The sequence below is a fragment of the Meles meles genome, chromosome 13, assembly GCF_922984935.1.
Source record: "Meles meles chromosome 13, mMelMel3.1 paternal haplotype, whole genome shotgun sequence".
NCBI classification, from domain to species: Eukaryota; Metazoa; Chordata; class Mammalia; order Carnivora; family Mustelidae; genus Meles; species Meles meles.
Genome location: NC_060078.1, coordinates 16,665,932 through 16,679,518, shown reverse-complemented (window position 1 = coordinate 16,679,518; position 13,587 = coordinate 16,665,932). Strand labels below are relative to the sequence as shown.

At 40.2% G+C, this 13,587-nt stretch overlaps 1 protein-coding gene across 1 annotated transcript in view; it reads left to right on the top strand.

The window, feature by feature from the left end:
- Positions 1-13,587, top strand: part of PCDH15 (protocadherin related 15) — a 567,896-nt gene that overhangs the window by 181,363 nt on the left and 372,946 nt on the right. The window contains exon 8 of the mRNA XM_046026577.1: positions 5,493-5,699. Coding sequence (XP_045882533.1) covers positions 5,493-5,699 — 207 coding nt within the window. The remainder of the gene's footprint in view (positions 1-5,492; positions 5,700-13,587) is intronic.

Sequence of the window (13,587 nt, the reverse complement as noted above, 5' to 3'; positions counted from 1 at the left end):
TGTGGCTAACCTCCGAGGTATACCTTTCACAACCATGCACTGGCCACTTATGAAAGAATCAGTAACAACGTGTCGTCAAGGTAATGTTCCGACATTCATAAGCATTCTCTTCCAAATAGAAGTCCAAGTCATTCTTGTTTGAATCCCAAGGCAGGCGTGTCTCAATGCCTGGCTCTTGGAAAGGTGTAAATGAGTAAGGTTGTTGATGCTTATAAATAAATTGATTGAAAACATGAGTAAATAGATTCTAACAATCTAAATCGGTTAGGAAAAAGTGAGGGTAATTTCTGATCGAAGAGAGAAAACGGGAGTATAAATGAAGACTTCCGGCAAGATTCTCCAAAGTCAACCCTCTTCCTTGGGTCTACTTGCAAGTTGCATTCAGGAGTGGCAATGAGGGGTGCGTGAAGCCTGGGCGGCATGGGCATGTCTGGTTTTCAGAGTGAGCCTCCGACTGAGGCAAATAAGCAGCCTGTGCTCATGCGGGAGAGGCAGGCTTGACGAATGGCATCCTTTGTCTCCTGGAGGCTTGACCGAAGAGAACGGTCCTCTCCTGGGGTTCAGGAGAGAGACGGAGTTCATGGAGTGAGAAGGACAGGAGCATGATGGAGGCCCTGAAAGCTTTGGTGAGAGAAGTGACCCAGTCTGGCTGGTCTTTCACAAAAGCACAGGCTCCCATTATGGGCCTGTGGTGTTGACCAAGGTGGATGGGGACAGAGAAGTTAATGTGATCAGGGGCAGATGGTGGTAGTGAAATCAGGGTGGTAACCAGGGAGGTGGTGAGAAGTAGTTAGATCCAGCTTGTATTTTATATTTTATTTTAAAGTGTGGTATCGCTCCTATTCTTTTTCCACAAGTGATTTTTTAAAGCCTTTATTTATTTATTTGACACTGTTTTTTAAAAGATTTTATTTATTTATTTGACAGACAGAGATCACAAGTAGGCAGAGAGGCAGGCAGAGAGAGAGAAGGAAGCAGGCTCCCTGGGGAGCGGAGAGCCTGATTCGGGACTCGATTCCAGGACCCTGAGATCATGACCTGAGCCGAAGGCAGAGGCTTAACCCACTGAGCCACCCAGGCACCCCTATTTGACACATTGAGAGAGAGTGAGAGAGCACAAGCAAGGGGAGCAGCAAGCAGACCCTCTGCTGAGCAGGGACCACCCCCCCACCCAATGTAGGACTCGATCCCAGAACCCTGGGATCATGATCTGAGCCAAAGCCAGATGCTTCACTGACTGAGCCACCCAGGTGCCCCGTATTTTAGTTTATAGTCAATAAAGTATGCTCGCGGATTGCTCGTGACGTGTGCACAGAAGCAGGAGTGGAGGCGGGCGGTGGAGCCTGAAGACTTGGCCGCCGTGACTCGTAAACAGCCATGGAGCGGGTTTATGAGGGTGAGAACTCCCTTTAGAAATGTTTGCCGATCCCCACACAGGTGTGAGGTGGACCAACATGCTGAGATAGACAGGAGAGGTCAGCTGGGGGTCCTGAGGTTATGGACACTTCTCAGACAATGACATGCGGCCAGGGTCCACTAGGACCTGAGTGGGAGGAGGAGGAGACAGTCCAGCCCTCCCTGCCGGGCCTCACCAGCTGTCAGGAGCGGTGGAGAAAGGGACAGATCAGCAAAGGAGAATGGGGAGACGCGGGGAGTAAAGCCGGGAGGAGACCAGGAGAAAGTGCTGTCTGGAAAGGCTGCTGAACAGTGCTTGAAATGCTGAAGATAGGTCACAGGGATAAGGCCTGAGAGAATAGAGCCTGCTGCTTGCATCCAGGTCAGCGTCCTGATGGTTTTCCAAGGACAGGTGGGTGAGGCCAGGGCAGAGCCTGACCTAGGCGAGCGGGTGGGATGGGGTAGGGGGCTCAGGAACTCCTGTGAGGAGGGACACCCCCCAGTGGTGAACACATGGGTGTGACGAGTGTGTCTTACAGGTTCACCAGAAAGATCTCCTGACTGCCCAGGAGAAAATGATCTCCTCTTACTTTCCTAGAATTCATTTCCATGTCTTGATCATCGCCCCCATTTTCTCTTTCTCCCCTAAATCCTTCTATCTACTTGAAAGGGGTCACGTTAGAGATGGTGGGACTGCTTGCCACCAGTCCTCAGGTGCAGGGAGGAAGGGATTATCCACACTTGCTCGTTTTAATATTGAAAAAGGAGTATTTTGTCTCTTTCGGTGTTTTGCTCTCAAAAGTAACTGAATAGTGTATTTCTCTTCTACTTTTGCTTTCTTGGCTTTTAGTTTCATTACTGAAAATGGGACTCATGCCCAGAAATACTCCAAACAAAATCTGGCTTTTAAATATAATGTTTAACTTGTAACTACAGATGCGGTAGATACAAATAAAGTTACCTTTATGGGATGAAGCGATTTCTTAAAAACCCCAGCTTGTTTCACTTGACCTGCTTTTTGTGCTTCTCATCTCATTCACCAGTGATTACAGGGGAACCGAATAAGTCAGATTTTTGAGAATTTCTACTTATGTTGTTTAGAAGCAGAGAGGGTCAGATGGCAGGTCTGATGCATGGTCTTGCAGCAGAGCAAAGTGTAATAGTATTAATTTGTGTTAAGTGCCATATTTTACCTCTAATTAATCTGGAGTATCCGCGTTGTTACTATTCTTTCCTGCCACTAATCTCTTCCATCCGTCTTACATTTGTGTATTCATTTGCATTCTCTGAATTAGACAAACATGTTGTGAATTTCCCTGCGTAACCTCTCGTAAATCAAGACACCTGAATTTGGGGGCTTCCCTGTCTGTTACTTACATGTGATGCAGCCTTGAACTTAAAACTCATCCTTCTCCTTCTCCATGAACACAAAGGAATATGTTTTCGTGTTTAGAAAGGGGTATACAAAAGAGAGTAGGGGTTAAGAATGTGGACCTTGGAGACAGATACCTGGTTAGCTCCCCTGAAACGTTGAAATCAAAGTATGTGGTAGCAATCCGAACATACCGACCATACTAATGACAAACTAATGGGAGGGTTGACAGAGTTTCACTGTTATGTTTAAAGATGAGAAGAATTAGATTCTTCTCATAGATCTGACTTGAGTTTTATTTCCTTTTCATTGGATTACTTTGTTTTCATCATGCAGATGATAACATGTTTTCCTGGCTTCACAACAGGTAGTAAAAATTAACAACCTACGAGCTGAATGTAAAACATAAACTTCTTTCACCGGGATAAAATTTGGCTTTTTGTTTTCCTGTCACCGTCCATAAATTGTGTGTTCGTGTGTGTTTATTGGGGGGGTGGGGACAAAGGATAGATTTTGTGACTTTTCATGACATCACTAGTATGTCCGTATGGCTAGGACATAATTGCTTTTGGAATAATTAGCTACAAAATAAAGGTGAGAGAGAAAAGGTCCCATTCAGAATGACTTGCATGTACGAATTACTCCAGCTTTAATCAGATCACAGTTGCTGGGTCGGAACCCCATACGGACCAATTAGTTTCATCCAGTATAAAAGCGATGTTTTCTGGTCTTAGACTGTACCTCTCACCCCGATCAGCTGTGCTCAAGGAGCTTGCTGTGTGTCGCAGAGGGGAAGCCTAAAAGAGTGTCCATAGCTCAGCACAAATTAATCATAACCTCTGGATGCAGAAGGAGCTACCCATGGTGTCAGCAGCACATATGGGCTATGTGTGAGAGGAATACATAATTCCAGAAAAGGCTACACATTATTTCAGGATTGTTGTCCTCAGTGCAGAGTGGAGCTCATGAACATTTTACACCATGGACCCCTCTTGGCAGTCTGTTGCCAAAGAAAATTCGAATGCACAAAATAAATGGCATAATGTTATAGAGGGATTCTAATTCATTGAGATGGAGTTACCAAAATATTTAAAAAAAAAATAGATAGTTTTTCTCCATGCTTTAAATAACATAATGTTATGGTGACTTTATTAATTACCATAAATTCAAATTAGTAATTAGCATAAATGATACTTCAAAATATCTTCACTATTAATACTAATGTGAAGGAAAAAAAAGTATTGTGCTTTTTCTTGGTTCAGAGTTACCAGCCTTGCCAAACATCACTGTCATTTGGTACTTACCCTATTAGTTGATGAAAATGCTACATTACAATTGGAGGAAAGTGCACAACTGTCTTCTAGAAGGCCTAGGTTCTTGCCTCTGGGTTGAAAAATCAGAGATATCTATCTGAACTATTTATAAATTTTCATGACCAAAATGTTATTTTTTCATCCAGGAAAGCACTCCACTATTTAATGTAAAATATTTAACTTTCACCTGGAATTGATTTCAAAATACAACTATTGTGCTTATAGGGAAAACTTATCAATAAAAATTGACAATGGGGACTTTGAATTTATTTTAATAGATGTACATTATATTGGATTGTATCAAGGTTTCGCCTAAGAGGTAGAGGAAATTTTCCAGAACTCAGTTGTGATGAAATCTTCTCTCAAATAAAACTTTTGGATTGCTATAGAATAAGACAAATTTTCTTAATAAAACAGAAAGTCAAGGGTTGGTGTTCACCAATTCCCAACATGACTACATGACCATGGAAAGAAAATATATTAGAAATATAAATTTTCATCAATTTTTTAAACTAAAGAGGAGAAAAAACAGGAAAACAAACACATTTCTAGGGCATGAATATTAATTTTACTTGAATAACATATGCAATTAAATAATATTTGAAATTCTACAACTACTAAAAGTATTTCATTGAAATCATCTCTGTCCCATATTTGATGTTTTTGAGGGCTTTCCATTGGCAGAAATGTAGACTTAATCTATTAATTTTATATGGAAATATGAATTATTTGGGGATTAGCTCATTCATGTGGAGCTAGAAGACACAGAGGAGAATAAAGTAAATGTGATACGTTATGAATCTTTTTTACTTGGACTTACATATTTTATCAGCAATTTACCACATGTCTTTGTTTCTTGGTTTTCTGTCTACTTGTATGAAAGCACAGTTATCTCTTCTTTTTTTTCTTTTCTTTTAAAGATTTTTATTTATTTATTTGACAGCACAAGTAGGCAGAGAGGCAGGCAGACAGAGGGAGGGAGAAACAGGCTCCCCACTGAGAGGGAACCCAATGTGGGGTTCGATCCCAGGACCCTGGGACCCCTCAGGGTCAAGACCTGAACTGAAGGCAGAGGCTTTAACCCACTGAGCCACCCAGGAGCCCACAGTTATCTCTTCTAACAACATTCAGCAGCAGATACAATAACTCACAGCAATGATTATTAATATACATATTTTTTAATATATGCTGAGATTTAGGACAGGAGATCAAAAGTTGATGAAGTCTCTGTGGACTTTCTCTTCCTCATTTATGCTTTCTAAGGGCCCCAGGCCCCTTAACTCTAAAGCATTTCTTCTTTCTGTACTGACAACCCATTCGAAAAAGAATCCTCATAAATAGTATGAAAAGTGAGCCTCCAAGATAATCCAAGAACATACAACATTTTAACCTTTTTAAAAATTCTTTTCTAGGCTGAACAGGACAATGGCCATCCTCTGCCTGCCTTCGCCAGTCTCCATATTGAAATCCTGGATGAAAACAATCAGAGTCCATATTTCACAATGCCCAGTTACCAAGGCTATATCCTGGAATCCGCCCCTGTGGGAGCAACCATCTCTGACAGTCTGAACTTAACTTCCCCTCTGAGAATCGTGGTTCTGGACAAGGATATAGAAGATGTAAGCTCAGTATAAATGTTGCTCTTGTTTCCTTGACACATCTTATTATATTTATGTCAACAGGAACTTTGACAAAGACATCGGGATGGGAGCTATGGAATAGAGAACAGAGTCCTTGTTAATAAGAGTCTCATAAATGAGAATCTTAGTGTTGTAATTTCATTTCACTTCAAGAATACTATAAGGAAAGAGTATATTTGAATTCAGCGACCTTTTTTTTTTTTTTTTTTCAGTTTTATAGATACTGGGTATAGGGAAGAAAACAAATGTTCCGTTTATAGTTTGCTACACCCCCCAGGAATCTTTTTTATTAATATGGGTTAAAAACTGTGTATACAGTTGCTGATAGGGAACAGTCACGGCATTAGACAATGAGTCTACAAAAACACAAAGGCAGTGCTGGAGTATGATTTGGGGGACTTTGCTGACACTATGTTATTTGGGAGCAGCTGATTTGCTCCTGCTTCTGCTGGTGGCTGTGCTGAAGCTTAGATGGTCTGCTCCACGCTTAGTGGTCCGTGGTGGTAACACTAGCTTACACACTGCGAAATGTCCCAGGCTGGGCGGGCCAGCCTACTCTCCCCCTTCAGTCCCTCTCTGGTTGTAAAGAACAGACAAAAAATCTGTACCAGGCCAGTCAGAACACTTCCAGGGAAGGAAAAACAAGGAATTGGAGCTGGAAGGTTTTGGCATCATGTATTAAAGAAGTAGAAAGGACTCTCGAGCCACTGGACCCAAATTTGCTGGCCTCATGGCAGAAGTTTGTCACCAGCAGGGGAGAAGGGGCAGAAAAGAGTCCTGCTGGGTCTGTCGGGTAAGACTTTCCATAAGGATGGAGGTGTTCTGCAGCTGTGTTGTTCACCTCGGGAGCCGTGAGCCCCGTGTGGTTGTGCAGCGCTCAGTGTGAACTGGACTAGGAACCCCATTTTAATGTTTTCTTGATTAACTTAAGTGTAAAGCATCCCCTGTCACTAACTGGACAGCGCAGTTGTGGAGTATCCCCCAGATCTCATTCCATGGGTTTTGTCATCTGTCTGGTAAATGAAATGCCAGACTTTTTTTTTCTCATTCTGGAAAAAGTCTGTAACACTTCGCCCAGGCTGTGACAACTCCATGTGCACCCTCCTCTTCCCAGGTCCCTTTCTGCCTCCCAGTGCTTTCTCTTCTGTCATCCACCTTTCTTGTCTTTCTTATCTCTCCTCTTCCATCTCATCATGTTATCTCATGTCACAAATATCACAGCAGTAGCTGTCACTGAGTTCTAAGTACCTGCCAGACAGTATAGTAATTGCTTTATCTTGTATTAATTCTCTTAAATCTCATGGCAAACATAATAGATGCAATTTCTCATATTGCAAAAGGGGAGATGGAAGCTATTTTAAATGCCTAACAGTGATCACAGGGTTCATAAATGGTGGAGCTGGTCCTTGAGCCAGGTCTATGAGAAGTGAAGACCTTGATTTTAAGCACCAAACTAAAGCCCCTATCTCTTTGCTACGGTCTGACTCTTATCTGACTATGATAACGGCTGATGAATGCTACAGACTTTCTTCCAGAAAAGTGCGTATCCATGCACAGCTTCCCATCCTAGCTTTAAGGGGTTAGGGATCCCCTGAATGTCGTCATTTAGTGAATCCTTGCTAGAAAACTCAGAGTCACCCTAATACATATTATATAGGCTAAGCTACTGGTAGGACTAGTGCTGTCCCATAAATTTTGGAATGGCTCCTATTTCATTTTTAAATTGGAATGCATAATCATATTTTGAGCAGTGACTAGCTAATTTGGGAGATTATCATGGTTTAAGTCACACCTTCATAAACACAGTGGTAAGCAAAAGCTAAATCCTGAAGAAGAAAAATAAGAAAACAAAAAACTAAATCCTGAAGAAGGGAAAAAAAAAAAGGCTAAATCCTGAAGAAGTTTTACTTTTTCCATAATTGCAAAATGTACATGTCTGGACTCATTGATGTATTTATTATTATTATTATTATTATTATTATTATTATTATTTTGCTTGATGTACTTACATTTCTGAATGGTTGCACACTAAGCCCTACACTAGTTTGTGTACATGCTGACTTTTCTGGATTATCCTTCGGCTTAAAGATTTTCAGATTGCTGCTAAGAACCTATCAAGAATGGTGGGACTTGCAGGGTGTCGCCGAGGCATGTGGGAGAGCTCCTGGGTCTAGAACACCTGGGAAACATGATTAGCATTGTGCTCTGAGCGCTGACAATTCCAGTGAGCCTACTAAATGCTCTGAGTGTTTCCAGGGGTAGGGCAGCAGGCTGTGGTTCTGGGGAGTTTGTGCTTCGGAGTTAAACAGCCCTGTTTGACTCTTGGTCCTACTGTGTAATGACTATAGCATATGGAGGGGCTCTCATTCACCAGTTGCTCTTTTCGCTTAATCACCTGTAATCCAAAAGGTCAATGATTGCTACCTTGGCCTGCTCCTTTACTCAGGACTGGCGTGGATGGGTGGGGAGAGGACTGTTCCCATAGATGAGGCCATACAGATGGAGAGTGGCACCATTACCACATCTCATTAAAATATCACATTCTTGAACACTGTGTATCTGGCCACTCTTTTCTTATTTAGGCCCATCCTCTTTCTGAAATTAACAACAATGAGTGCCATGAGGTGACTTGAAGGGAAACCAGTATCTCTAATCTAGTTATAAATGTTTCTAAAATATCACATACAACTGACAGTCTTTGCATCCTTCCTATTTTGTCCTCTGAATGTTTCACATTCTCTTTTCTTTTCCCATCTTTACAACCATCACCCTACTCGCCTCTCATTAGAATTGCCTCCTGACGTGCTTGCCATTGTATTTTTTTCTGACTCAGGCCTCTCTCTCACCCGGCCACTAACAGGGATCTCTTTGAGAGCTCACGTGGGGCTGTGCCACCTGTCTGCTTAACATGCTGGTGGGACATCGCATCCCCCACACAAGAGAATGGCTAGTGTCGCTCGATGCCTGAGCATTCCTACCCCGTCATGTGCTCAAATTCCCTGGCTCACCTGTTACCTTTAACAATTACTTGTAGTCTCTCCTGTACGTGCCAACCTGCTTCTCATCTCATTTCCATTGTTTATGACATTTTCATGTTTTGAATTCTTTCATGCTTCGTTTCCCAAGCTGACTTGGACAACTTAAGTTCAGTGTTTAGAATTCGACTCAGACTTTCCCTTATCCAAGCATCTTGCTCAGACTCTGCTTCCTCCCAGATAAGCTGCCTTTCTTACCTCTGTGCATTTCTCTAGTGCTCTACTCACATCATTGTAGATGCCTTGCTCCCTCTTTGATTGTAAATGGAGGATATAACCTATATCTCAGTCACTTCTGTATCTTGAAGATCTAATGCAGTTCCCAGAACTTAATAGAATCTAGTGATTGTTTAATGAGCTCATGCATTTGAGCATGAGTAAAGGGATGAGAACATCTAATATATGCATCAAAAATTCTAGTGATATAGATTTAACTGTGTCACAACATGGCCCCATTCCGTGGTTGGACGACTAATTCCTAGAAAGCTCTTCATCATATTGAATTGGAACTAACCTTCTTGCAACTCATCCAGTATTCCTTACAGCTTTCATTTGAAGCACGCAGAATAAATTCGTAGAATAGTCATTAATATCTTTCAAGATATATTGATGTCCTTCTGAATCATCTCTTTTTCCAGGCCAATGACTGTTTGTTTTTAAAAAGTAAAATATGTTCATTGCTAGGTTACTTTAAGATCTGTGTTAACAAAAGAAACTTTAAGGCCCTGGTAGTTCACAGGCAAGAATTTTACTACATGGTAAATTCTTGCTGTTTCTGAATGTCAGAATTAGTGAAATCAATCAGCACAGGGATAATAGGATTTAAGAATAAAGACAGAGACATGTCACCACATGCAGACGTTACTAACAGAAATGGAGGTTCCGTATCAGGCATGAAAAGAAGTCCTCTCGGTAGGAGTCAGTTTCCTGAGTTGTTTCAAGAATAACTGTGCCACAGGGCATATGCCAAGAGGAGAACAGACTTGGATTATTTGTCTAAAAATTAAGCTATGTTTCTTTCCTTCAACTCAGGAGAAAATAAGACAAAGTTTTAAAATGCAGTAGCAAGGATTGGTGAGTTGTGGTGTTATTAATGGTGTACATTCCGCATCAGAGAGAATCTTAAGAGTCACAATGAACCTGAAAAAAAGAGTAAAAAAATTATGTTAGTGTTTCTTTTCCATAGTTTTATAAATAGCAACATATAGATACATATATTATAGTCAGAGAGAGATATGAATCACCTTTATGTGTTTGTTTGTTTGTTTTTCAAGTACTCTTAGCTCATACTTTCAAAATAGCTCAGAAGATAGGTAAGCAAGATATGGCCAAGGTTTTCAGGAGGATGTTTCAGGAGGATTTCTGAAAACTGGGTTTTCAGAAGCAGAACTACCAGAAGTTGGTTCTTGAATTCTGGTTAGAAAAAAATAAGTAACGAGGAATAGGAATCCACAGAGGTTACTCACTCAGCTTGTAGAAAGGCAGTGAGTCACTTAACAATTCCAGCTGGGTTCATGTTCCTGCCTAAAGTGTTACTGTTTCGAGATAAAGGCATCCTTGAATCTAGTACAAAACCCTTCAGAGTGCTGATATGTGCTTATATGCTTTATACATATTGATATGCTATTGTATGTAAGTTACATCAGAGTATGAAGACAAAAATACACCTTGAAAAAGTTATTAGTTTAAATGTACTAGAAAATGTCATTGTTGTCTGTTTCTCCCTAGTGTATATTTGTGTGCCATATGTGTGTTTGTGGTCATGTATGCTTACATTGTTTTTTCTTGATGTTAAATTTGCAAATAGGTCCCACCTGGTGGAGTTCCTGTAGGTACTGGGTGTTTATTTTGAGTTTGTTCTGTTGTGAATTGCTGTGGTTATTTCTTAGCTCTTTTTCGATTTTCTACTACAACAAGTAGACTGTTAATTCATGATCACTTATACAGAAATCTACAACTACCATAAATACGTATATGCTAGTAGATGTAATTGAAATGTATGTTCCTCATGTTATTGGTTAGAATAGAATGAATTGTGCGGAACCCAAAGTGCAGCTGAACTTTGGCAAAGATTATTCAGTTGTTAAATGTTTCTTCAGTCCATGACAACCGTGCATAATTCATCACAATATTCTTTCTAAAAGATTCTAAGTGCGGAGCTGAACCTTTTAGAACAAGTTTTTCTGAAGACAACCACTGCTGACCAATTCAAATTGATAGATGAGATTAATTCTTTTGTCATTTCTTATTATGCTTCTTAATTTATGTATGCCCATAAGTATGCATATGTATGTATATGCACATATACTCACATGTCTGTGTCATATGTGTGCATATATATATGAGAATGCATATAAACTTGTGTGTGTGTGTGATATATTTTAATTCTTGTTGGAAACCCAAAGTTGGCTTTAAATCCAATTACTTATTATATTTGAATGTTTTTCTTCTATATGATGGGATTTCCAATTCTACATTCACCTGTTTGTTTATATTTGCATATGTGTTTACCTTTGCCTTCCTTTTTTTAATTCTGTGCTGTAAGTGAACATCAGAGTTTATTTTACCCTCCCAGAAAATAATACACAAATCAGTGAAATGATATGATATGTACTGAATGTATACTTTAGACAAAATAATTTACCATTTGTCTGAAGGATAAAAGAATATTTATTAATCATCCTTCTTTGTACATATTAATTAAAAACTAATATGTATTTTAAACAAATTTATAGACACAAGGACTACATGAAATCTATTGTCCCTGTCAGAATAATAAGCCAGAATGTTATCGATTTACACCCATAATATACCATACCTGAAACTAGTGTTAAAAATAAATCCAAGTGTTAAGCTTTGAGTAACAACTAGCTAAATATTTCCAAATATGTATTCTTAAATTCTTGTCCTCAAAGAAACATCAAGATGTTCACCAATGGATCTACAGATTCAATATATAGATTTTAGAAAGATGGTATGTGACATGTTCATAAAATTTGCAAGTTAAAATTTAATCAAAGGTTAACTGAGCAGTACAGATTAAAATGAGCTAAGAGATGTCGTGGACAATTGTAGCTTTCTGTGTTATGTTTTCTCTTTAGAAAAAAATAATCTGCATGTCTGGGAAGTGTTACTTTACTCCCCAGTTATTACAACAGGACTTGAAGTGAAGACAAATTATCCAAAGGTCTTTAATGTTTCTAGTTATCAAATACAAGTGTCTGTTTATGAGGTCCTGGTGTGTATATTGTCTTCAAATGTGAAGCCTTTGACAGTGAAAAACTTGCATCTTCTGTCAACTGGGGAAGGGTCTATGTTGTTTGGGACACAAGCATATTATGCGGTTTTACAGACGCATATGCTGGTTCACAAGCCAACATTCACTGCAGTTCTGCACCCTCACAATACCTGGCATTTAAAAAAAAAGTGCCTACAACATGTGTTGAGGATGTGCATGAATATACCTAACAGTTCTACTAACAGGCTCCAGTTGAAAGGAAGAAAAGAAATTTGGAAAATATTCATTATAAGCAAGTAAAGAATGACTGAAGTACTTGAATAAAGGGAAAAAAGTAAATATCTGCTTTATCAGGTCCCATAGCAGAGCTTACTCACTTTGATTTACTGAGTGTTTCAAGTCTGAGCAAAGGAACCTACTCTTCAGCACCATTATGAGTAAATTCAGAGGGCACAAAAAAATATATAACGTATTTTTATCCCCAGGGGTACAGGTCTGTGAATCGCCAGGTTTACACACTTCACAGCACTCACGATAGCACATACCCTCCCCAATGTCCATAGCCCCCTCCCACTCTCCCAATCCCACCTCCCCCCAGCAACCCCCAGTTTGTTTTGTGAGATTAAGAGTCATTTATGGTTTGTCTCCCTCCCAATCCCATCTTGTTTCATTTATTCTTCTCCTATCCCCCTAACCCCCCATGTTGCTTCTCCATGTCCTCATATCAGGGAGATCATATGATAGTTGTCTTTCTCCAATTGACTTATTTCACTGAGCATGATACGCTCTAGTTCCATCCACGTCATCGCAAATGGCAAGATTTCATTTCTTTTGATGGCTGCATAGTATTCCATTGTGTATATATACCACATCTTCATTATCCATTCATCTGTTGATGGACATCTAGGTTCTTTCCATAGTTTGGCTATTGTAGACATTGCTGCTATAAACATTCGGGTACACGTGCCCCTTCGGATCACTATGTTTGTATCTTTAGGGTAAATACCCAGTAGTGCAATTGCTGGGTCATAGGGTAGTTCTATTTTCAACATTTTGAGGAACCTCCATGCTGTTTTCCAGAGTGGTTGCACCAGCTTGCATTCCCACCAACAGTGGAGGAGGGTTCCCCTTTCTCCACATCCTCTCCAGCATCTGTCATTTCCTGACTTGTTAATTTTAGCCATTCTGACTGGTGTGAGGTGATATCTCATTGTGGTTTTGATTTGTATTTCCCTGATGCCGAGTGACGTGGAGCACTTTCTCATGTGTCTGTTGGCCATCTGGATGTCTTCTTTGCAGAAATGTCTGTTCATGTCCTCTGCCCATTTCTTGATTGGATTGTTTGTTCTTTGGGTGTTGAGTTTGCTAAGTTCCTTATAGATTTTGGATACTAGCCCTTTATCTGATATGTCGTTTGCAAATATCTTCTCCCATTCTGTCAGTTGTCTTTTGGTTTTGTTAACTGTTTCCTTTGCTGTGCAAAAGCTTTTGATCTTGATGAAATCCCAATAGTTCATTTTTGCCCTTGCTTCCCTTGCCTTTGCCGTTGTTCCTAGGAAGATGTTGCTACGGCTGAGGTCGAAGAGGTTGCTGC